The sequence below is a fragment of the Rutilus rutilus genome, assembly GCF_951802725.1.
Source record: "Rutilus rutilus genome assembly, chromosome: 8".
NCBI classification, from domain to species: domain Eukaryota; kingdom Metazoa; phylum Chordata; class Actinopteri; order Cypriniformes; family Leuciscidae; genus Rutilus; species Rutilus rutilus.
The window spans coordinates 42,060,486-42,082,518 of NC_140222.1; the positions used below are offsets into that span (position 1 = coordinate 42,060,486).

Consider the following 22,033-nt stretch of genomic DNA (forward strand, 5'->3'; position numbering starts at 1 on the left):
ATTATTACTTATTATAACAAGCTGATAGTCGAAAGTGTGTTAAATAAAGGAGACATACAAGGCTGTGCAGTGCTGTGGTCCAAAATCACTGATCTAACCTATGAAACAAATTTGTGATTTTTTTTCATAACATAATCAAACTTTCAATAGAAAGAACAATGGGTAATTTGCAACTTGCAAGCAGAGTAATTGTATAACAAAACCCTTAAAATATTGTGTGGTTCAAAGGGGAAGTTGTTGTGATTTATCTCTGAGCTTGGTGTTTTATCAGGACTCTCTATAATAAGTTTTTGAATTCATGGGAATTTCATTTTGATCAGAAAGACAAACATTACTGTACATCTGCTGAACACCAAAACGCCAGCCTGCAACGTGCGCGTGCGCGTTCATACAGCAACGTAACGTATGTTACGACGTCATCACGCTGGACTCTGAGCCTGTTATTTGTCATGATCGAGTAAAATAACAAGTAAAGACCCGAGTTGTTCAGCCGAGGACCCTGGAGTAAAGGTAAGTCAGAAGTTACCTTCGGATATAACTTATCTGTTACGGAAGAAGACAGTCTCTGTGAAGCTGTTCTTCACTGATTAAGACACAAATCAACTGCGAGCTCGAGCTAAAGCAGGTGAGTCGATGTATAGGTTTATTATTAAACACACGACAGTCAATAGAAATGCGTACTGATTTGAAACAGGCTGCGTTTGTTGCGCAGTGCTAAAATAATAGGGCTCTTTTGCTGCTCTCTTGTTCTGACACTTGTGTTTACTGTATTAGTTTACAGAAGAGAGTTATGTCTCAACAACGTCGTTATCAAGGCGAAACATGCTTTTGAATCTAAATGAATTGTGAATGTGTTTATGGCTGGTGTAAAGCCAACACTTGAGAACTAACCAGAAGTAACCAGTGCGACAGTTTGAATAAAAAACATCTGCTTAATTAGTATTTGTATTGAGTGTACACATGAATATCTGAACCTGTGTAAAATGTGTGGTGCAAATAGGGAAGCTGAGTGAATCTCATAAAACCTGTCAAGAGCATGTCTGCGTCCTATTTAACCCCAAAACGGAATATAATTATATTTTGCTTAAACAAAATGAGTCTTTTTAAGATCCCCCAAAATTTGCCAAATTTACTTTTACACAACAACCCTATAATAGTAAAAATCAACCCAATCCTCTTTTTAATCCCAATAAATCATAAGCAGCGTCTCAGAACAAGCTGTTTGCAGATTGTAGCTTTTGTGACGTCACGTTGTACAGGCCCCGCCCACGACTGCTGACGGATTAGCATAGACCCCGCCCTCAGTGAGCTGTACACAGTCCACCATGTTTATCTCATTTCACAGCAGTATTCAAGTAAGAAATGTATTCTTATTAAAGCTGCTGAAGTTATTCAGTCAAGGAACAGTGAGTGATTTTCTGTTTTTCTTTTGTTATTTGGTTCATATTAACAGCATATTTAGCAGTGTATGACGCTGTTATTATTTTAATACACGGATCTAATATACACGTGCAATTGCTTTACTTGCTGTTTACGTTCACAGACATTAAAGTCTGTGTTTATGTGAGATGTGTGTGTTTTTGACATAACCTTGTGTGCATTTGACAGTTTAAGCGCAATAAGACGTGAAAGAGAACTTAGTTTAATACTCACGGGACGCTCCGTCTGACATCCAGCTTTCTGAAGAACTGCAATGTCACATGAGCGTGGGCATTATAGAGATAATGGTAACACTTTACAATAAGGTTCATTAGTTAATGTATTAACTAACATGAACTAACCATTGTCACGGTGACACAACCATCTATCAGCCCATCGTCACCAGATCAGCACGCTCCGCCCACTCGTAGTTCACTCTCCCCGGACTACTGATTCAACGCACCTGCACCTCCTCATCATTTGTTCCCTGTATCCTATTAATAAACTTTGTTTATACGATCACATGTCTGTTCTCTTCAGTTGTGTGACAGAAGACCAGACCACCAACGATGCAGAGTTCAACAAACCCCAGTGTTTGTTCAAGATCCGAAACAAGACTTTTTTCAAGCAGTTCGCCAGTCACTTCCTATATTTTGAAATGCAATCTCATCAGTTCACTAATGATCGCGCTCGCGTGGCGTTTGTCACATCTCTTCTGTCCGGTCCTGCGCTTCAGTGGGCGCAATCCCTGTGGCAATCCAACGCGCAGATCACCTCTTCACTCACCGCCTTCATCGACCACTTCAAGGAAGTTTTCGGCTAAACTGCCTCTGAGTTCTCCATCCATGATCAGCTTTCTAACCTGCGCCAAGGAAAGTTGTCAGTGAGCACTTACGCGCTTCAGTTCGGCACTCTGGCCACCTCGTGGTTGGGGTGAGATCACCCTTCTGACAGCCTTTCGCCAAGGACTCAACATTGAAATTCGCCTACTCATGGTTGTGTATGACGACTCGATGGGGTTGGAGAACTTCATTCAGGAGGCCATCCGTGACGTGTCTCCCAACGATTATCAGCCTGCCCTCCATCACAACCTGTCTCGCATCCTGAACCCATGCAGATCTACACTTATCATCTCATTCATGCGGAGCGTCAAAGAAGAATACTTAATCAGCTGTGCCTGTATTGTGGGGGAGAAGGTCACATCCTCACCACCTGTCCAGTTCGACCACTACGCCCGACGATGAGTACTCTTCAACTTCCTTCCAAAATCGCTCCGTTAACCCATACTACTGTACATATTATAACTCCACGCCTCTGTCTTCCAGCGCAAGCCCTCATCGACTCCGGCTCAGCGGGGAACTTCATCTCCCACCAACTTCTCCAGAAACTCAGCGTCAAGAGGAAACGTTGCTCCCAGGGATTAACCATCCAAGGAAAGCCGCTGGGCCGTGGTCGCATCAACCACTTCTCCCCCACCTTGACGCTCCGCATTGGCTGCCTGCATGAAGAGAAGATCATGTTCATGGTGCTGGAAGGTTCCACTGCTGAAATCATCCTGGGACGCCTCTGGATGTCTCAACATCATTCACAAGTTAACTTGAACACTGGTAAAATCCTCAAGTGAGGTGATTCCTGTCATGCCAACTGTCTGTCTGTTGTCCACAAACCATCTACCACTCCCGTCCAGCCCCGGCCGAGCTTGCAGCCGTGCATCGAGTACCGTCCGTCATCTGAACTCCCAAACAGTTAAATACAGCTATCCCCTTCCTCTGGTCCCGGCAGCCCTGGAACAACTACGTGGAGCTCGTGTCTTCTCAAAGCTAGACCTGAGGAGTGCATATAACCTTATCCGCATTCGTCGAGGTGACGAATGGAAGACGGCCTCTGCCACTGGGGTCGGAGCGGTACTATCGCAGCGGCAGGGCGATCCTCCACGCCTCCATCCATGTGCCGCCTTTTCCAAAAAGCAATCCCCGGCGGAGCAAAATTACGACATCGGCAATCACGAGTCCTTGCCATCAAGCTGGCACTGGAAGAATGGAGACACTGGCTGGAGGGAGCAAGTCACCGGTTTGAGGTAATAACCGGTCATCGGAACCTTGAGTATCTGCGCGAAGCTAGATGGGACCCTCTTCTTCACCTGGTTTGACTTCACCATAACGTACCGTCCGGGCAATCGAAATGGTAGAGCGGATGCTCTATCTTGCCTTCACCAGTCAGATCCTGAACCGTTGGATCCAGAACCTATTCTCCCTCCAGCCATGATCATAAGCTCTATCCAGTGGTCCATTGACGATCAAATCTCACAAGCTACCCGCTCCGAACTTGCTCCGCCGGGAGGTCCTGAGGGGCTTCGTTATGTTCCACCATCCCTTCGTCAGCCCCTCATGGACTTCTCCGGGCTCTGGACACCCAGGTAGTCAACACACCCTCTCGCTCTTACGTCATTGCGACTGTTGACCGTTTCTCGAAGGCTTGCAAGTTGATCCCTCTGAAAAGGGCCTGCCTACTGCATTTGAGACCTCCGTTATTCCCCTGGTCAGGCGAGCTGTCTGAGGTTCCAGCTGTCAACCATTGGTTCCAGCAGAGCGAGAGGGTGTGGGACTCAGCACACGTGCATCTCCAATGGGCAGTGCGGAGACACAAGAGAAATGCCGACGCCCGCAGAACCGTGACCCCGCAGTACCAGCCTGGCCAGAAGGTATGGCTCTCGACAAGGGACATCCATCTCTGCCTGCCCTGCCGTAAGCTGAGTCCCCGTTTTGAGGTCCATTTACGGTGCAGAGGCAGCTCAACGAGGTCACATACAGGCTGAACCTACCACCCACCTACAAAAGTTCACCATCATTTCATGTGTCACTCCTCAAACCCTTCACTGAACCTTTGTCTTCTCCCCTCACAGGATCTGGTGGCGATGAGGAACCTCCTCCTCCTAAATTGGCTGATGAAGAGGTCATCTACCAGGTCCGTGCCATCATCGATTCGTGGCGACGGGATAACAAGCTCGAGTACCTCATAGACTGGGAAGGCTATGGGCTGGAAGAACGATCCTGGGTTGCTCGCGATGATGTACTAGATCCATCCCTTCTCACCCAATTCCATTCATAGCACTCGAATCGTCCAGCTCCCAGAGGCAGAGGGAGACCCCGTCGTCGCACATTCCGGATGTCAGGAGCCGCCCATGGAGGAGGGGTTACTGTCACGGTGACACAACCATCTATCAGCCCATCGTCGCCAGATCAGCACGCTCCGCCCACTCGTTCACTCTCCCAGGACTACTGATTCAACGCACCTGCACCTCCTCATCAACCTGCACTATATATACCACACACAACCTGCACACCATTTTCTGGTCTCGTCTTACCACGTACAGACTCATCTCTTGCTACAACTCCCGTTACCAGCCTGATACCAGCCTAACTTACCCGTCTTCGGATGCCCGTCTTCAGTCTTCAGTCTTCTGTCGTCTGATCTGAGCCGTTGTGTGTGTTCAGCCTGCACCATCCTTCAACCACCTGTGATCATCATATTCCACCCAGCTAAGTCACAGTGCAACTGCTTGAACTTCACATCCACCCTTCCATCGACCAGTGTTTGTTCCCTGTATCCTATTAATAAACTTTGTTTACACGATCACTTGTCTGTTCTCTTTCGTTGTGTGACAACCATGAGCAATACACTTGTTACTGTATTTGTTAATCTTTGTTAACGTTAGTTTATAAAAAATACAGCTGTTCATTGTTTGTTCATGTTAGTTCACAGTGCATTAACTAATGTTAACAAGATTTTAATAAAGTATTAGTAAATGTTGAAATTAACATTACCAAAGATTAATAAATGCTGTATAAGTGCAGTTCCTTATTAGTTCATGCTAACTAATGTTAACTTATGAACCTTCTTGTAAAGTGTTACCGAGATAATTATCAAAATAAAACAGTTTTTGGTAGAGTATCCGAGGCACGAGCTGTAAAGGCCCCGCCCTCTTCTGGAAAAGGGGCGGGGAGCAGCAACTCATTTGCATTTAAAGATACATGCACGAAAACAGCGTGTTTTTCCTTCCACTCAAAAATGACATTTACAACATGGTATAATAAAGGAAACTTAAACAGACACATTTTGGGGAACCTGAAACTTATATTAAATCTTGTAAAAAGGGGCATAATAGGTCCGCTTAAAGTGTGAATGATTTATTGAAGGTAATATTTGTGTTGATTTTAATTTCATTTAGGGATGCATGATATATCGGCCACCAAATTGGTATCGGCCGATATATGTTCATTTTTAATGTTATCATTATCAGACCGATAAGAAAATTTAGCCGATATATTAAAGACTCTCCAGTTAAAGACACTTCAGATGTGCAATGTTCAACATGATGATTTTGAATTGCTTGAAATTTTATTGAAATCACTTTAAAAAAGAAAATACTGTGCAACGTGCTGTCATATAGGCTACATAAAATTATAATGAGATATTATATATAATTGTGTGCTTGGGTCATGGATTTTAATGGTGAGACTTTTTTGTTTTTGTAATCAATCTCTCAAAAAATGATATAAAAATTTTGATTTATCGGGCAATATATCGGTTATCGGCTTTCAAATATTAAGAATTATCGGGTATCGGCCAAAATGTTCATATCGGTGCATCCCAAATTTCATTACAGTAACGGGAATCTAATGAATCGCCTTTGAGAATAATGGGAAGAATTACACCTAAATCCAAAAGCATTGTGAACATGAGAATTTGTATTATAATACATTTAATTTAATATAGTGTAATAAGTAATGTTCACTCGTTCAAAACTTTGAGGTTGGTAAGATTTTTTTATGTTTTTAAAATATTGCCGCATTTATTTCATCAAAAACAGTAAAAACTGTAATTTTGAGAAATATTATTACAATTAAAAATAGTAAAAAGTTATTTAAACCGTATATTTAAGAAGATTTAAGAAGATTTAAGATATATATTTTTGTGGAAACTGATACTTTTTTTCAGAAATAGAAATTTATTTGAAATAGAAATATTTAGTTAGCTTACGTTATAAATCACTTTACTGCACCTTTTGGTCAATTTAATGCATCTTTGCTAAATATAAGTATTAATTTTAATCACACAAACAAAACTAACTGACCCCAACATTTTTATTCATTACTTTTTCATGAATCATGAATATAATGTTAGAAAAACGGCCCTTCGACAGGCTTCATTTTCTTTCAGTACTTTGATTTCTGCGGTGAAATATGACCTGAACATGTGTGTAAATGTTAATAACAAGCGGTCTGGTCCTTTAGCCCAGTGGAGCGGGATGTTGCCTGATAAAGATGGACCGAATGGAGGCGGAGGAGTCCGGGACGGGCCCGGGACAGAAGACCCTTCAGTGACCCTGTTCAGAGAGTACCTGCGGCTGAGGACCGTCCACCCCGAGCCCGACTACGGTACCTGAGCACAGACCTTCTCACTTTCTCCTACAAATAAACCGGAGATTAGTAGTGCTTCACCATCTAGGTTTATGACTACAGTTAACCTTTGCCCAGCAATTGTGCTGACCCTAGAAATGTTGTATAGGTTGGCACATGACTAGCTTTAAGACAGGCCGCTTTGCCTTGAGAGGTGTTGTAACGCATTACTAAATGACATCCATCCAAAGTGCATTAGTTGATCTCTGAACTCGGTCTCAAAGTGCTGAATATATATAAACTAGTATTCACTGCTTAAGGCGAGACACGGCAGGCAAAAACATCGTTTTTTTTTTACTGGTCAATTTAGAGATTTTTGGATATTTGTCTTCAATAACATGTCTTCTTTCAGACTTGTGGTGAAAAAAAGTCCGAAATACACATTTAGGTCTTTATTTTACTACACTTTGGCCTGAATGCGCAATCTCATTGGCTGATGATAAATCTTTAAAGCCCGTTTTCTCAAAATGACTTTTCTCTCATACTCCAAGTCCGAAATCTCCACTTCAGTAGCACCTATATACACCAAACTTTCCAGACTTGGACCTAATTATATTATGAAGACATTTACCGAGGGATTTGTAAATATATTATTCCTAGCCTGATTTATATAACATTTTATTCCAAAAAACATGGCGAAAATAATTTTTTTAAGGCTATTGACAGTATTTTCTAAATATGCAAATTAGCGCATATTTAATTAGATATTGCCTAATTTGCATATTTAAACATTAAATTACAGAAAACTTGTAATACATTTTTTTCTCATCTTAATGTAGGTAATCAACTGGGAAAGTTTCATGGTGATATCTGCTAGTTAAAATTTTTACCCTATTCACCTGTAGTGTCTCGCCTTAACCGAAATTGTTTGTTATGCTGAAACACAGAAGAGTCTTAAAGGGAAAGTTCAGCAAATAATGAAAGAATGTCATCTTTCTAAAGTCATTCCAAACCTGTATTGTTTTTCCCTCTATGGAACACAAAAGAAGACATTCAAACAATGTTGTAGATATTGAACTATGTTGGTGACCAAGCAGATTTGGTACCCATTGACTTCCATTGTATGGATGAAAAACCCAAAGAAAACTCTTATGTTCTACAGAAGAAAGAAAGGCACACGGGTTTGGACATGAGCAACAAATCCCCGCGTTTTGCCAGATGAAATATAACGTATATTTATAACATATTAATCATTTAAAGTCCGTCTGTAGCCAATAATTGTATCCCTTAAAACTCTTTTTGATCAGCAAAATGACCAATTTAAACTATTTTTGTACATGTAGTTAATGAATATTACTCAGTACTTGTGTAATTAAACTGTAACAACATCACCTTAAAATAAAGTGTGATTTGTGTTTTATTGTGCTATTTAATTCCAGCTACTGCGACTTTTGTAAATATTTTGTTTTTACGTAGTTACATTTGGACTAAATTTGACAATTTTCACTATTTACTAACTATTAACTATGACTTTTCCCTCAATAAATGTCTAATTACTGCTTATTAATAGTAATAGTCAGTAAGGTAGTTGTTAAGTTTAGGTATCGGGTGGATTAAGGGATGTAGAATATGATCATGCAGAATAAGGCATTAATATGTGCTTAGTAAGTACTAATAAACAGCCAATATCCCTAGTAATATGCATGATAATAAGCAACTAGTTAAGAGTGAGAATTGGACCCTAAACTAAAGTGTTACCAAGTAATTTGGTGCCCATTTACTCAACCAACTTTAACCGGTCCTGACGTGACAATTCCTTTTGAAATGACTGGATTTCACCCACAAATATCCGCAGAACCACCGTAAATATGACCGTACCGTAATGTGTTTTTCACAGCATGAGAAAAATCCAAGACTTTTTTGTTCGTCAAGTGGTGCAATATTTTACTGTCGAATGTAAATAGAAGATGATAATAAGTTAAGTCTCTGAATGTGATGGATAATGATTAAATGAAGCACAACCTTTGGTTATGATCACAAATGAGAATCATGTGAAAGTGAGCTGTGAAGTAAATCTTTACCATGTCCATGGATCATTGTCAGATGGTGCTTTAAGATTCCTGGAGCGGGTGGCGGACGAGCTCGGGTTACCCATGAAGAGGGTGGAGGTAATGATCTATGTGATACTGATATCCTCCCGCTGGATCTGTGTAACTTCCTTCATCATGCACACCTCTCTGACTCTCAGGTGTGTCCCGGTCGGGTCGTGGCCATCATCACGTGGGTCGGCACCAGGCCCGAGCTGAAGTCTGTGGTGCTGAACTCACACACTGATGTTGTCCCTGTGTATGAGGTACGGCCGTAACACACATCCATCAGCACACGCATCAGACCATCTCACTCATGCACTGTGTGTCTGTGCTTCAGGAACACTGGAAACATGATCCGTTTGCTGCCGTGAAAGATGCGGAGGGCAACATCTATGGCAGAGGGTCTCAGGATATGAAAAGTGTCACGATACAGTGAGTTTGAAACCAACTTAACGTCACAATAGTCCTCATTTTAATCATTAATACGCAGAATAAAGGGGCGGGGCCTGGTTGAGTTAGTTAGTAGTGTGTTGAAACTGGTGGTTATGGTAAGGGGCGGGACATTTCGAAGCACTTGACCAATCACAACGCACTGATCCAGCCGACCAATCAGAACACAGTGTGCTTTTCAGGAGGAGGGGCTTCATAGCGACAGGAACTAAACAGAGCGTTACTGACAGACTGGGAAGAGAGGAGCCGCAACAATGGAGAATATGAGGAAAATAATCAACAGGAAAACCTGTTCTAGTAGAGCCCAAAAACAAAATCAAGACTTTGATAACGGGATAATGCACATCCAGCCGGTTGTTATCTCAGAATAAACCCCCCGACAGGGTGATGAGGACCCCAAAGCGAAGCGGAGCCACATGAATAATTATGGAGATTAGAGATATTAATTTCAGATGAAACAGTTTTAAAATCATACCTGTTTGTATCTTATAATCCAACAGCGTACAGAACAATAGTCACCAAAATGGCAGCAGCTGCGTTTAACTGTACACAAAATATTGATTCGACTGCGTTTTAATATTTTATTAGCTCACCAAGTGCAAAACTTCCACGAAAAAACTTCCTGCGGTTGTTATCTGGGAATAACATGTCGCTGGATGGCGCGATTGACCAATCAGAATCAAGTATTCCCCAGAGCTGTGTAATAAGGCCACTTAAACATTTCTTACAAGCGTTGTCTGAAAGTTTAGGATAGTGTAAAAGCATTTGAAGATTGTACAGGCCATATTTCTCTCTATCTTCTTTGACTTCTGTCTTTGGTCGATACAGCTTCAAGAGTTGTGGTCACAGTAGTGAAATTTCCTCTGCAAAAATGGTCTGTTGTCAATAGTTGAAGCACAACTCACACTGAAGTCACTTTCACACCAAACCGAATTCACATGACCAGCTTAACCTGTATCGATTCCCGATCATCGCCCTTGAAATTGTGCAAAACACCGATAAATATGAGCGTACGTTTAGACGGAAAGACGGACAGATCGATTCGCTTTGGTTGAAATCGTGACCGATCTGAGATGGAGCGAGAACATTCTGTCAGTGTAAATCAGTGGCGTTTATATCTGCAAATCCGACCAATCACTTAGAAAAACAAAGCCTGCTGAGAGTGTGAACTGTGTGAAGGTCTGTGCCAAATCTGACGCCCGATTAGCTTAAAAGCTTAGCTTAGTCAGAAACATTTGATCATCTGCTGTGTTTTAATTAGATAAGACCAAGCAATGTTTGAAAAGAATATTAATTTGTTCTGTAATTTGCATATAGAGTTGATTGTGTCCTGATTCTGCCCTCAGGTACATTGAAGCGATTCGCAGACTGAAGGCATCTGGGAAGAGGTTTTCCCGCACTATCCATTTAACGTTTGTCCCAGGTCAGACCTCACCGACGTGCTCTGACAAACTGAGTGATCAAACTAACGCCACTTTTTAATTATACACACTGGTGCTAAATACGATTTTATTATCATATTTCCTTCATGGAACCAAAGATGCCAATAAAAAACCTTTATTGTTTAATAGTGCATATGTATGTAATACCAATTCCTCATTGGCTGATCGACTCCAAAACACACAACAACACAATCTTATCTACCAGAATGTGTGTTTATCCCTCACATACTCATTTTCATTAAAGGAACACGCCGACGTTTTGGGACTTTAGCTTATTCACCGTATCCCCCAGAGTTAGATGAGTCCATACATACCCTTCTCATCTCCGTGCGTGCCGTAACTCTGTCTGACGCACCCACCGCTAGCCTAGCTTAGCACAAAGACTGGAGGTAAATGGCTCCAGCTAGCATACTGCTCCCAATAAGTGATTAATATTTACATGTTGTGATTTGTATAGTCACAGCGTGTACAAAATAACAAGGTCACATGAGACACAGACATCTTCTAACCGTATACATACTGGGAACTATACACTTATTGGGAGCAGTATGCTAGCTGGAGCCATTTACCTCCAGTCTTTGTGCTAAGCTAGGCTAGCGGCGGGTGCGTCAGACAGAGTTAGGGCACGCACGGAAATGAGAAGGGTATGTATGGACTTATCTAACTCTGGGGGATACGGTGAATAAGATAAAGTCCCAAAAGGTCTGCGTGTTCCTTTAAACATGGCAACTGTCCTGACTGAGAAAACGTTTTGAAGCCACTTTCCCTACAAACCCGTGGTGTTTTTCACATGTTCTCAATAGACGAGGAGGTCGGCGGTCACAAGGGAATGGAGACGTTTGTGAAGCAGCCTGAATTTGAGGAGTTGAACATCGGTTTTGCCCTTGATGAAGGTAAACAGTGCTGTGGATTCAGTCTTCTAGCTCCTGTAGTCACTCTGACATGTAGATAGCGAGGGGTGAGTTAGTTATGTACAGTTACACTGTTTTAGTTCTGACACAACCTCATGCTCATCTGCAGAAACAGTGACGACAGTGCATTCAAACACACAACTGTACCAGTGTGTGCAATTCAGTCTGCATACAGTTCACTGTATACACTACATTTAAACAAGAACGCACCAACATTAAGGAGACTTTCTGCCTGTCTGATTTGTTCACAGGTTTGGCAAACCCAACCAGTGCTTATACCGTCTTCTATGGAGAGAGAAACCCCTGGTGTGAGTATCGTGTGTGTGTGTGTGTGTGTGTGTGTGAGTGTGAGTGTGTGTGAGTGTGTGTGAGTGTGTGTGTGTGTGTGTGTGTGTGTGTGTGTGTGTGTGTGTGTGTGTGTGTGTGTGTGTGTGTGTGTGTGTGTGTGTGTGTGTGTGTGTGTGTGTGTGTGTGTGTGTGAGCGTGTGCGTGTGCGTGTGTGTGTGTGTCAGTAAACATGCGCTCTGTGCTGCAGGGATCACAGTTCGCTGTCCAGGAAGTCCAGGTCACGGCTCCAGGTTTGTGGAGAACACAGCAGCAGAGAAACTAGTGAGTGTGTTCAGAGTGTCATGTGACCAAACACCGGAGGCTCTAGTTGCAGTGCATGTGAATGTGATTAACAAGAAAAATGCCAATCATCAATTTTCTCTATTTCTTTTTAAGAAGAATGAAAAAAAGAAAAGAAAAAAACTTTTGAATGATAGTATATAAATGTGTGTGTATATATATATATACTATGATTTAAAAAGTTTTTTTCTTTTTATATATATTTTTTCTTTTCATATATATATATATATATTCATATAAAAATATAAACTATTTTTCAAGTTTGGGGTCAGTAAGATTTTTCTTGAAAGAAATTAATACTTTTATTCAGCAAGGATGTTTTAAGTTGGAAAAACTTTGTTACAAAAGTTTCCTCAAAAATATGAAGCAGCTCAACTGTTTTCAACATTGATAATAATAATAAATGTTTCTTGAACAGCAAATCATCATATTAGAATGATTTCTGAAGGATCATGTGACACTGAAGACTGCAGTAATGATGCTCAGCTTTGATCACAGGAATAAATTACACTTTACTATATATTCACATAGAAAACAGCCGTTTTAAATTGTAATAATATTTCGCAGTATTACTGTTCTTACTGCATTTTTGCAGATTTTAAAATCTTAAGGCCCGTTCACACCAAGAATGATAGCTATACTGATAACGATAAAGATGTTCACATCACAGCTATAACAATAACTATATAGAGGAACCATATATTCAGAATCACTTTCAGATTTTAAGGGCTCATCGTTATAGTTGATGTGAACGGACCTTTACAGACCCCAAACTTTTCAACAGTGGTGTAAACAAACTCATAAACACAGTAAAATGAAGATTTTCAGCATCAATAAGCATAAAATAAGTGATATCTGTTTCAAATGGGTGTTGAATATTGGAAACAAATGTAATTTTATGTTCTGTCTAAAACTACTTTAAACAACACGTTCAGGATGTGTAATAGTTGCGGATGCAGTTTTCATGTTCAGAACTGAGAAACTACACAAAATATCTTCACTTTTAAGAAATCTCCAGGATTTATGAACGAATGAAAGGCATAAAGTTGTTTAAAATTGTGAGAAACTACACAAATGAGCTAAAATCATGAAGTTTGTTCCTGTTTGTGATGGATGTGTCTCTGCTGTGTCACAGCGGCGAGTTATTAACTCCTTCCTGGAGTTCAGAGAGAAAGAGAAGCAGCGGTGAGCTTTATTCACAGGTTGACTTTTCAGCAGATGCTTACAGGAGAGCTGGTAAATGTGGAAATACACCCGTCTGTGTGATTTGCAGGCTGGACACCAGCGAGTGCTTCACTCTGGGTGACGTCACCACCATCAACATGACCATGGTGAAAGGGGGCGTGGCTTATAACGTGGTTCCTGCAGAGATGGACGTGAGCTTTGACTTGAGGATCCCGCCCACCGTGAACCTGCCGGTGTGTATCTGGACCGGTGCATAAGTTGATTTGCTTTGAACTGATTGTCACTCGTGGTTCTGCTCATTCTGCAGGAGTTTGAAGAGAAGATAAAAGCCTGGTGCCGAGAAGCTGGGGAAGACGTCACGTATGATTTTGCACAGGTCTGATTTATTTCTACACACAACATGAAACAGATTCAACTGGCCTTTCATGTGTCCGCCAGGAGACTAAGAGGGCGACACTTTTTCAACTAAAAAAAACGCAAAACTTTGTATGCGTTTTTGCTGTTTATTTACCCGACAACTGCGTTTTGAGGGCCTGAAAAAGTGCGTCTCAAGTTTTTGAAAACGATACCGTTTTATCGTTTCTTTGTAGACTACACAAACTAGATTTTGTGAATACGGTGGCTTCATGCGCATGTGTATTACGTGTTCAGTCTATTGTGTTTCTTTACAAAGTGAAGTCGCCACCTACTGGGCTGGCATGAATAATACTGCGTTTTTAGTCGTTTTCACGGATCCGTGTGAACGGGGATCGCTTTGACAATGTTGTCGTCTGTGCGCGAAAAACTCAAAGGAAAAACGTTTCAGTTTTTATTACATGGGGCCCTATTTTAACGATCTGAAACGCAAGTATCAAACGCAAGTAACTTTGTGGGCGGGTCTCGAAATGTGCTGGTCTGAAGTAGCTTCATTATTCATAGGTGTGGTTTGGGCGTAACGTGAAATAAACCAATCAGAGCGTCATCTCACATTCCCTTTAAGAGCAGGCGCGCTTGTTCCATGGCTATTATAACGGCGGATTTGCCAGACGCACGCCAGGAGCGGTTCACAGCCGAGGAGACTGACGTTCTCGTCAGGGACGTAAAACACAGAGAAGTGACATTGGGGATGGAGAAACCCACCCAAATTAGCTTCGGTTAAACAGGCGTATGATCATTTGGGTAAATGTGTAAGCTAGATTTATGCCTATTTTTTCACATCTTCATGGACACCACAATGATTTCCCTCGTGTGGAATATTTTTCCTTGTAATAATGTATGATTTGCAAAAATGAAAACTGCTGCTTCTGTGTAGATGAGAGAATCAAAGTGTGTGTGTGTTGTGCTCACGCTACATTATGGCCAAGCATGCGCCCTTAAAATAGCATCTGAACACGCCACTGACTTTAGACTTGGTTTCTTCTGGTTTGTGGCGGAATTGTTTTCTGAAACTGCAAAATAGCACCAGGAAAAGTCCGCTGTGCGTCGGGTGCAAAATAGGAATGATACATGCGTCGGTGTACAAAGTCAGTTGCGCTGGGTGCAAGATAGGGCCCATGGTTGTCATGTAACCGTATCGTAGAACCGTTGGATAATTTACCTTTGACATTAGCCGGAATGATGTTATTACATAAACTTGCATTAAAAAAAATCAGTGAACACAAATATCTCATCAAATGCAAACGCAAGTGAAGACACTTCAAATGTTGGCTTGACAAAGCCTTGTCAAAAGTTGAAATAGTAATATAAGCACGATGGTTTGATTGGTGATTTGAGAAGTTGTGGCCATAAATATTTCTTAATGCCCATGAAACTGTATTTTTCATTATTTTGACATGTTTGAAATAATTCATTTATTTAATGTATTTAGATAAATATAGATATTTTATAATTACATATAATATATATAATTAATCGCAAATTTATCGCACATCAAATTTGGCTGAGAAATTACCTCCAAAAGATCATTTAAAGTCATTATTGTGTTAACTGGGGAAATCTCAGATAGACCACAAAAAGTAGCTTGGTAAATGAAATATATATATTTTTTAATGAAATGATACTGCAAATAAGAAACTAAAACTGTCAGTAGATGGCGGTGATATATGTTTAAATTAGTAAGTCATTTATTTATTCATTCAAACAGCTGATTCATTCAGTAATGAAGTAAATGGCTCTCTTTATGAACGAGTCATTGAATCATTGGCTCACCCGATTGATTCGCTCAACCCGGATTCATTCAGTAATGAAGTAAATGGCTCTCTTTATGAACGAGTCATTGAATCATTGGCTCACCCGATTGATTCGCTCAATCCAGATTCATTCAGTAATGAAGTAAATGGCTCTCTTTATGAACGAGTCATTGAATCATTGGCTCACCCGATTGATTCGCTCAACCCGGATTCATTCAGTAATGAAGTAAATGGCTCTCTTTATGAACGAGTCATTGAATCATTGGCTCACCCGATTGATTCGCTCAATCCGGATTCATTCAGTAATGAAGTAAATGGCTCTCTTTATGAACGAGTCATTGAATCATTGGCTCACCCGATTGATTCGCTCAACCCGGATTCATTCAGTAATGAAGTAAATGGCTCTCTTTATGAACGAGTCATTGAATCATTGGCTCACCCGATTGATTCGCTCAACCCGGATTCATTCAGAAACGAAACACCGCTGTGTTGCTCGGAGACGCACAACACTTCTGCTCTGGCTTTATACGTCATATTTTCATTGGAAAAATTTAGCAAAAGCGGACAATATTATGTCTATAAAATATTACACAATATTAACTTCTTTATTTATTGAAATGTTGTATAGAATCAATATCACATTTGCACTCGCGCTATTCGGGACAAAAGCATCACTTGTGTGATATTGCGCTTGTTACTCGTGTGATATTGCTTAACTATGATATAAATATGAAACAAAAACTCATACAGGGTCATTTTTGCCCTGATTTCTTGTATTTTAGGGGCATTATAACTTAATTTTATAGGCTCCATCACACAGTGAGCTGTTGTCCTGCTTCATGTTCATCACCAATCAACTGTATCAAATGTTAGAGGACCTATGTAGGTCTAAATGCGTTCATTTCAACCTTATTTTTTCTTATAACTAATTAATTAAATTATCGCGTCAAATCGACAGCCCTATTTTTGATATATATATATGTATATATATATATATATATATGTGTATGTAAATGTAAATGTATGTATGTATATATGCATGAAGAAAAAAGCTGTTTGTCCACATGATTTGGTTTCATATCTGTTGTTTTTTTCTTCTTCTCTTCAGAAACACATGGATCAGAACTTCACGTCGACGGAGGAGAGCGACCCCTGGTGGCACGCCTTCAGCTCCACCTGCACAGCCATGTGAGTGAGACACACTGACGCTTGTGAGCGTTGTGATGTGTTTTTAGTCGAACATGTGTATGTGACTCTGTCCGTCTCTGTCCGACAGGAACGTGACTCTGAAAAAGGAAATCTTCCCTGCTGCCACAGACAGTCGCTTCATGAGGGAAGTAAGTGTTTCACTTCTGTCTGCAAGCACGAAGAACCCGGCCCATAATCTAAAATATACCTAAATATGTGTGCAACTGTGAATTGTGTGTTTTTGTAGGTGGGTCTTCCTGCCATCGGCTTCTCTCCGATGAACCTCACCCCCATCCTGCTTCACGATCACAACGAGTACTTGAACGAGCAGGTGTTTCTGCGGGGCGTCCAGGTGTACGAGCGTTTGGTGCCCGCCCTCGCCAGCGTGGCTCCTCTGAGCGGAGAAGTGTAGATCACACACACACACACACACACAGCTGCTTCACACATATCGACAAACACATCTGCCGCCGTAACACCAAAGATCAGGGCTGATCCCATATAATGAACTCTCTTTAATTAACTCAGGAGTTCCTTCCTCTCATTAATGTCTTAGATATGATTTTAAGTCTTAATTGTCTGCACATTTAGAAGCTGCTATTAAGAGTTGTTTTAATTCATAAATTGTATAAATGTAACTCACTTAAAGGAACAGTTCATTTTAAAATTAAAACTCTTGTCATCATTTACTCTCCCTCATGTCGGTCCAAACCTGTGTGAGTTTCTTTCTTCTGCTGAACACAAAAGAAGATATTTTGAAGAATGTCAGTAACCAAACAGTTTTTGGACCCCATTGACTTCCATTGTATTTTGTTTTTCGTACATCAACTGCCTGGTTACATTCTTCAAAATATCTTCTTTTGTGTTCAGCAGAAGAAAGAAACTCATACAGGTTTGGAACGACTTGAGGGAGAGTAAATGATGACAAGAGTTTTCATTTTGAAGCGAACTATTCCTTTAAGTGAGTCAGTTTGTGTCTCGTACATCTAATGAAATAAGGACATGAATTCAGAGACTCGAACCATATAGCTGTGCTTGCCATAGATGCATTATATTTTTTAATACAAATGACTTGGATGCAATCTTATAGTTATGTATACTGAAACCGTGTGTGGGTCGTCGATTACTATGATGCCACACAATAATAATTATACACAATTATACTGAGTCACGTTTCATGGGTTATGATTTTTGAAGTCAGAATCTCTGTGGTTGACTGGTGCTACTTTGCCCTCCTGAATAAACAGAAGTTAAGAGGTACCGTATATCAACTCTGTCGGACATTATTATGTGTGTATTATATTATTGCATTATATTAAACCAGTGTGTTTTGGAATTGGTATTATGACATTAATATTTTGGTTTCAAATGCACTATTATTAGCCAATTATTATTATTGTCTTCCACAATTGCCTACATTAAACTTTTTATCGTTTCCATATTTCATCATGGGCAAAGGCTACTATTAGATGGATGGATTGATATATTTTAATATATGTTCTATAGCTATATAGTATTTTTACACTTGATTTATTACAGCTTGATTGGAAACAACACAAAGCAATACAAATATGTTCAATGTCCCGTCACACGTCTCTGGTTGATCTCAAACATGCTCTCGGTACACAAATACACTTTTGATTAAACATTTCCAGTACAGTTTTAATGTGATATTCACAAGATTAAAACTGTTTTATCTGTTTGTTTTTAATAAAAATCAAACCCTGGGATGGTGGAGGTCCAGAAGTTGAAAAAACAGTAATATCATAATTATAAACAGTTATAAGTCTTTTCTGTGATAACGTAGGACAGCTTTTTGTGAGGAGAAACCAACATTAACACAAATTAACAAGTCAATCATGATATAAATCTGAAGATGATAAGAACGTTAATTAAGTCTAAGCTTTAAAATAGTATGTGCTGACCCATGTGTCTAAATGCAGCCTAAAGGGGGCGCCGTGAGACGCGGTTTCCCAGCATGCTGTGCTGGAGGAGAGCGTTTGACCAGGAAAAAATGTGCCTTTTCTTTGTTTTGTTTTGTCAACTTATATTAGAAACAATAAAAATGTAAATTACGTAGAATTTTAAAACAGAGAATCTCTGCAACTCCTCCATTTTTTTCTTTTAAGGTTTCTTTCTTTTCCTCATGAAATCGGACTTCTATGTTTATAAGGACATCTTGGGTCAAATATATCTTTACACCTAAAAAGTGCACTTCTTTCCTGTGTTTATTGTGGTTGGCTGTACATTACAATAAGCCCAGCAGGAATATCTGCTATCACAATTTTAAAAAATCCAAATAAATACTAATAATAATAGTGGTCTCAAACTCGCCTGCTCGGACGTTTCTAGAGATGTGTGTGTAATTAAACTCTACAGGACAGTGATCCTCCAGGAGCTGAGTTTGAGGCCACTGATTCAAAGCCATCCAGTTAAACAAACAAACAAACAACAATGTATCCCGTGTTCATCCCATTCCCCTACAAAAATCCATTTGTTGTTTATGGTAATCAGTGTATTGTCCAAGCATGGCCTTTTAGGGTGCAATGACAACAAGCAACGGTATCTAGCAACATCCTACATGTCCTTTGCTGATTTGAAGAGACATGGCTTCCCTTTTTTTACCCTTCACTTCTGTCATGCAAACGAAAAACCATGTTTTGTGTCTACTGAAAAGCATCACAAAGAATCTGATGAAATTATGACTAACCACTGTGGGGTAGGTCCCATTAATACAAAGACGCCGTCAGCAACTGTGGGGAAGTCGAAGTGATAAGATGTAAGTTTAGTCAATCAAAGCTAAAAATTAACAAAGCTGTTTTATTAACAACGTTCGGCAGGAGCATGTTCAGATAATCTATCCAATCAGTGCAAGAGGAAGCTTATATATAGAGCCGACGTACAGTACCTCTGTTCTGTTTTTCCAACAACTCCTCAATCTCAGTTATTACTATCCCATCCTGGGATGGGGGAACTGCTCTGGATTCGGGCCAAACCCTTTCCTCGGACAACGCGGCAAATTTGCATATTTTATACTATATCTGATTATATGTTAGTCTGAACTCGTACATTTATTCTAATGGGACAAAACGGTTGGTTGGTGGACACTGGCATTTTATGCCAAATATGGGTGGGCTGACCATTTGCATTTTATTTGAAAAAGATGTTCACATCCATAAACCTGTTATCAGAAGCCCAGTAAATAGATTGCAAGTAAGTCTGTCCATTTCTAATTTATTGAAAGGGCAATAGTAGGTTGGACCTCTGATGATCCCCGTTGTACACTGGTTTGTCCACAAACCCGATTTCAAAAGAGTTGCCTCTCTCTCTCTCTTCAAAGTTTAGCATGAATTGAGAGTTTTAGAGTGCTGTCTTATATTTGACAGCTGTCTTGAGAAGCGTGGGCATCTGACGGCTCCTTTACAGCAGTGTTTCCCAACCCTGCTCCTGGAGGCACACCAACAGTGCACATTTTGGATGTCTCTCTCATCTGACCCACGTATTTCTGGTCTTGGAGTCTCTACTAACGAGCTGATGAGTTGATTTAGGTGTGATTGACTAGGAAGAATTGGAAAATGTGTAGTGTTGGTGTGCCTCCAGGACCAGGGTTGGGAAACACTGCCTTAGGAGTCATGTAGAATCAAGAAAAAAGGGAGATTCATCTTCCTAATTCATCTGTGAACTCCTGGTGTTTGACTCCCATCTCCTCCAGACTGGGGCCGGTTTCACAAAGATAGACTTTGACTACGGCTTAGATATAGTAGATAGACATCAAAATCAGACCGTTGCACAAAGCACTTAAGACTCTGACTATCTTAAGTGGGACTACACTGCAATGCATTCTGGGTAAAATAAGACACTTTTCAAAACAAAAAACATGGCGGATCGAGTAAGCGCATTCAACCGCTCGGTGCAGTTTACCCCAGCGGAGAATATGTGTTTGTTGGAGGAGTATAACAGTTACAAGGACATTTTACTTGGGGAATTTAGCGGAGAATGTAGTAACAAGAAGAAATGTTTAAATTATGAGCCATTTTCCCTTTTCTTTTGGCTGTAATGTAACTGATTGTTACTGCTGGTTGCCAAGGTAACAGAGTCTTAGACCTAAGTTAGCCTGGGGGTCAGGGGTCTTTTGGTCTAAATTAAGTCAGTCTTTATTTTTGTGAAACAGTCTAACTTGCATTAGCCTAGTCTATGAGCACATTTTAGACTTGTCTAACACTATAGACCGGTCTAAAATAGCTTTGTGAAACCGGCCCTTGGTGCTGCCTGAAGTCAAAGAGGAGCAGGCTGAACTAGCCTTCCCAACGTAAGCATCAACATAGTGTCGGCCCACGTCTGGTACACATTGAATCTGCATGTACTCCCGGATCTGGGCTGACACTATGTTACTGTCTGGGTCATGAATTGAGAGATTTTCCACCATCTTTGGGATTATGGACCTAGATCACCTAGAATGAGAGCCAAAAAGAAACGACAGGATAAACACAAAAAGTCACAGACAAGCCCACAAAAGGTCACAGAAACTTGACCACTTCCGTGAGTTGCTAATGGTGGTGAATGTCGAACATTCAGGGAACTCTCAGCTCTCCTGTAAGTAGTTATTTTAATTCTTACAGAATCTGAAGGAGAAGCTGGTCAGCCTTTCCTGCCGCTTCAGAAAATCCTGACACCATCAGAACTCCTTTGGTTTGAGGGTCATGTGAGCTGCCTGAAAAACAGGTTCATCTTGCGCAAAGAAATCTGCCGACACGGTAAAACAAACCGCAACAGCAATATCAGCAAAATCTGGTGCTGTTGAGCTGCAAAAGAGAGGAAAACACTCACCTTTCAAGAAGACATCACCCTGGGAGGTTTTATCTCGCCCGCTCTACCTCCTCGATTGTTATGTTTTGGGAAGACAGGTAGGCGGACGGCCTGCAACAAAAACTATTCTGCAGCTTTTGCAAGTCACTCTCCTCCAGGCGATCTGCACACAAAACATTCTGAGCGTTCTGTCTCTGTGAAAACTGGAAGTGGACAGTCCATTTGTAAGTGATTCCAAGAATTCCTGGGATCGCATTTGGCCGGGACTGACTCCTCAACAGCTCTGATTTCAAGAGCCAGCTCTCCCTGGCACATTGCTCATCTTCCTCCCCCTCAAGAGCACACGCT

General features: G+C 40.7%; 1 protein-coding gene across 2 annotated transcripts; it reads left to right on the forward strand.

Moving 5' to 3' along the window:
- The first annotated feature begins 382 nt into the window (after positions 1 to 382).
- On the forward strand, positions 383 to 18,144 carry acy1 (aminoacylase 1). 2 transcript variants are annotated; one of them, XM_084416807.1, is made up of 15 exons: positions 383 to 510; positions 6,714 to 6,857; positions 8,922 to 8,986; positions 9,067 to 9,171; positions 9,246 to 9,340; positions 10,705 to 10,781; positions 11,604 to 11,693; positions 11,963 to 12,019; positions 12,247 to 12,320; positions 13,474 to 13,523; positions 13,612 to 13,756; positions 13,831 to 13,899; positions 16,800 to 16,879; positions 16,968 to 17,028; positions 17,127 to 18,144. In XM_084416807.1, the coding sequence occupies exons 2-15, from the start codon at positions 6,728 to 6,730 to the stop codon at positions 17,289 to 17,291; spliced, it is 1,263 nt and encodes a 420-aa protein (XP_084272933.1). In that variant the 5' UTR covers positions 383 to 510; positions 6,714 to 6,727; the 3' UTR covers positions 17,292 to 18,144. The 2 variants fall into 2 exon arrangements, with proteins under 2 accessions (XP_084272933.1, XP_084272934.1); XM_084416808.1 differs by having other exon boundaries at positions 428 to 625.
- The last annotated feature ends 3,889 nt before the right edge of the window (positions 18,145 to 22,033 follow it).

Coding starts and splice junctions, on each gene's coding strand:
- acy1 (XM_084416807.1), top strand. CDS start 6,728: ATGTTGCCTGATAAAGATGGACCGAATGGAGGCGGAGGAGTCCGGGAC. Junction 10,782..11,603: donor CCATTTAACGTTTGTCCCAG/GTCAGACCTCAC, acceptor TGTTCTCAATAG/ACGAGGAGGTCGGCGGTCAC. Junction 12,020..12,246: donor TGGAGAGAGAAACCCCTGGT/GTGAGTATCGTG, acceptor TCTGTGCTGCAG/GGATCACAGTTCGCTGTCCA.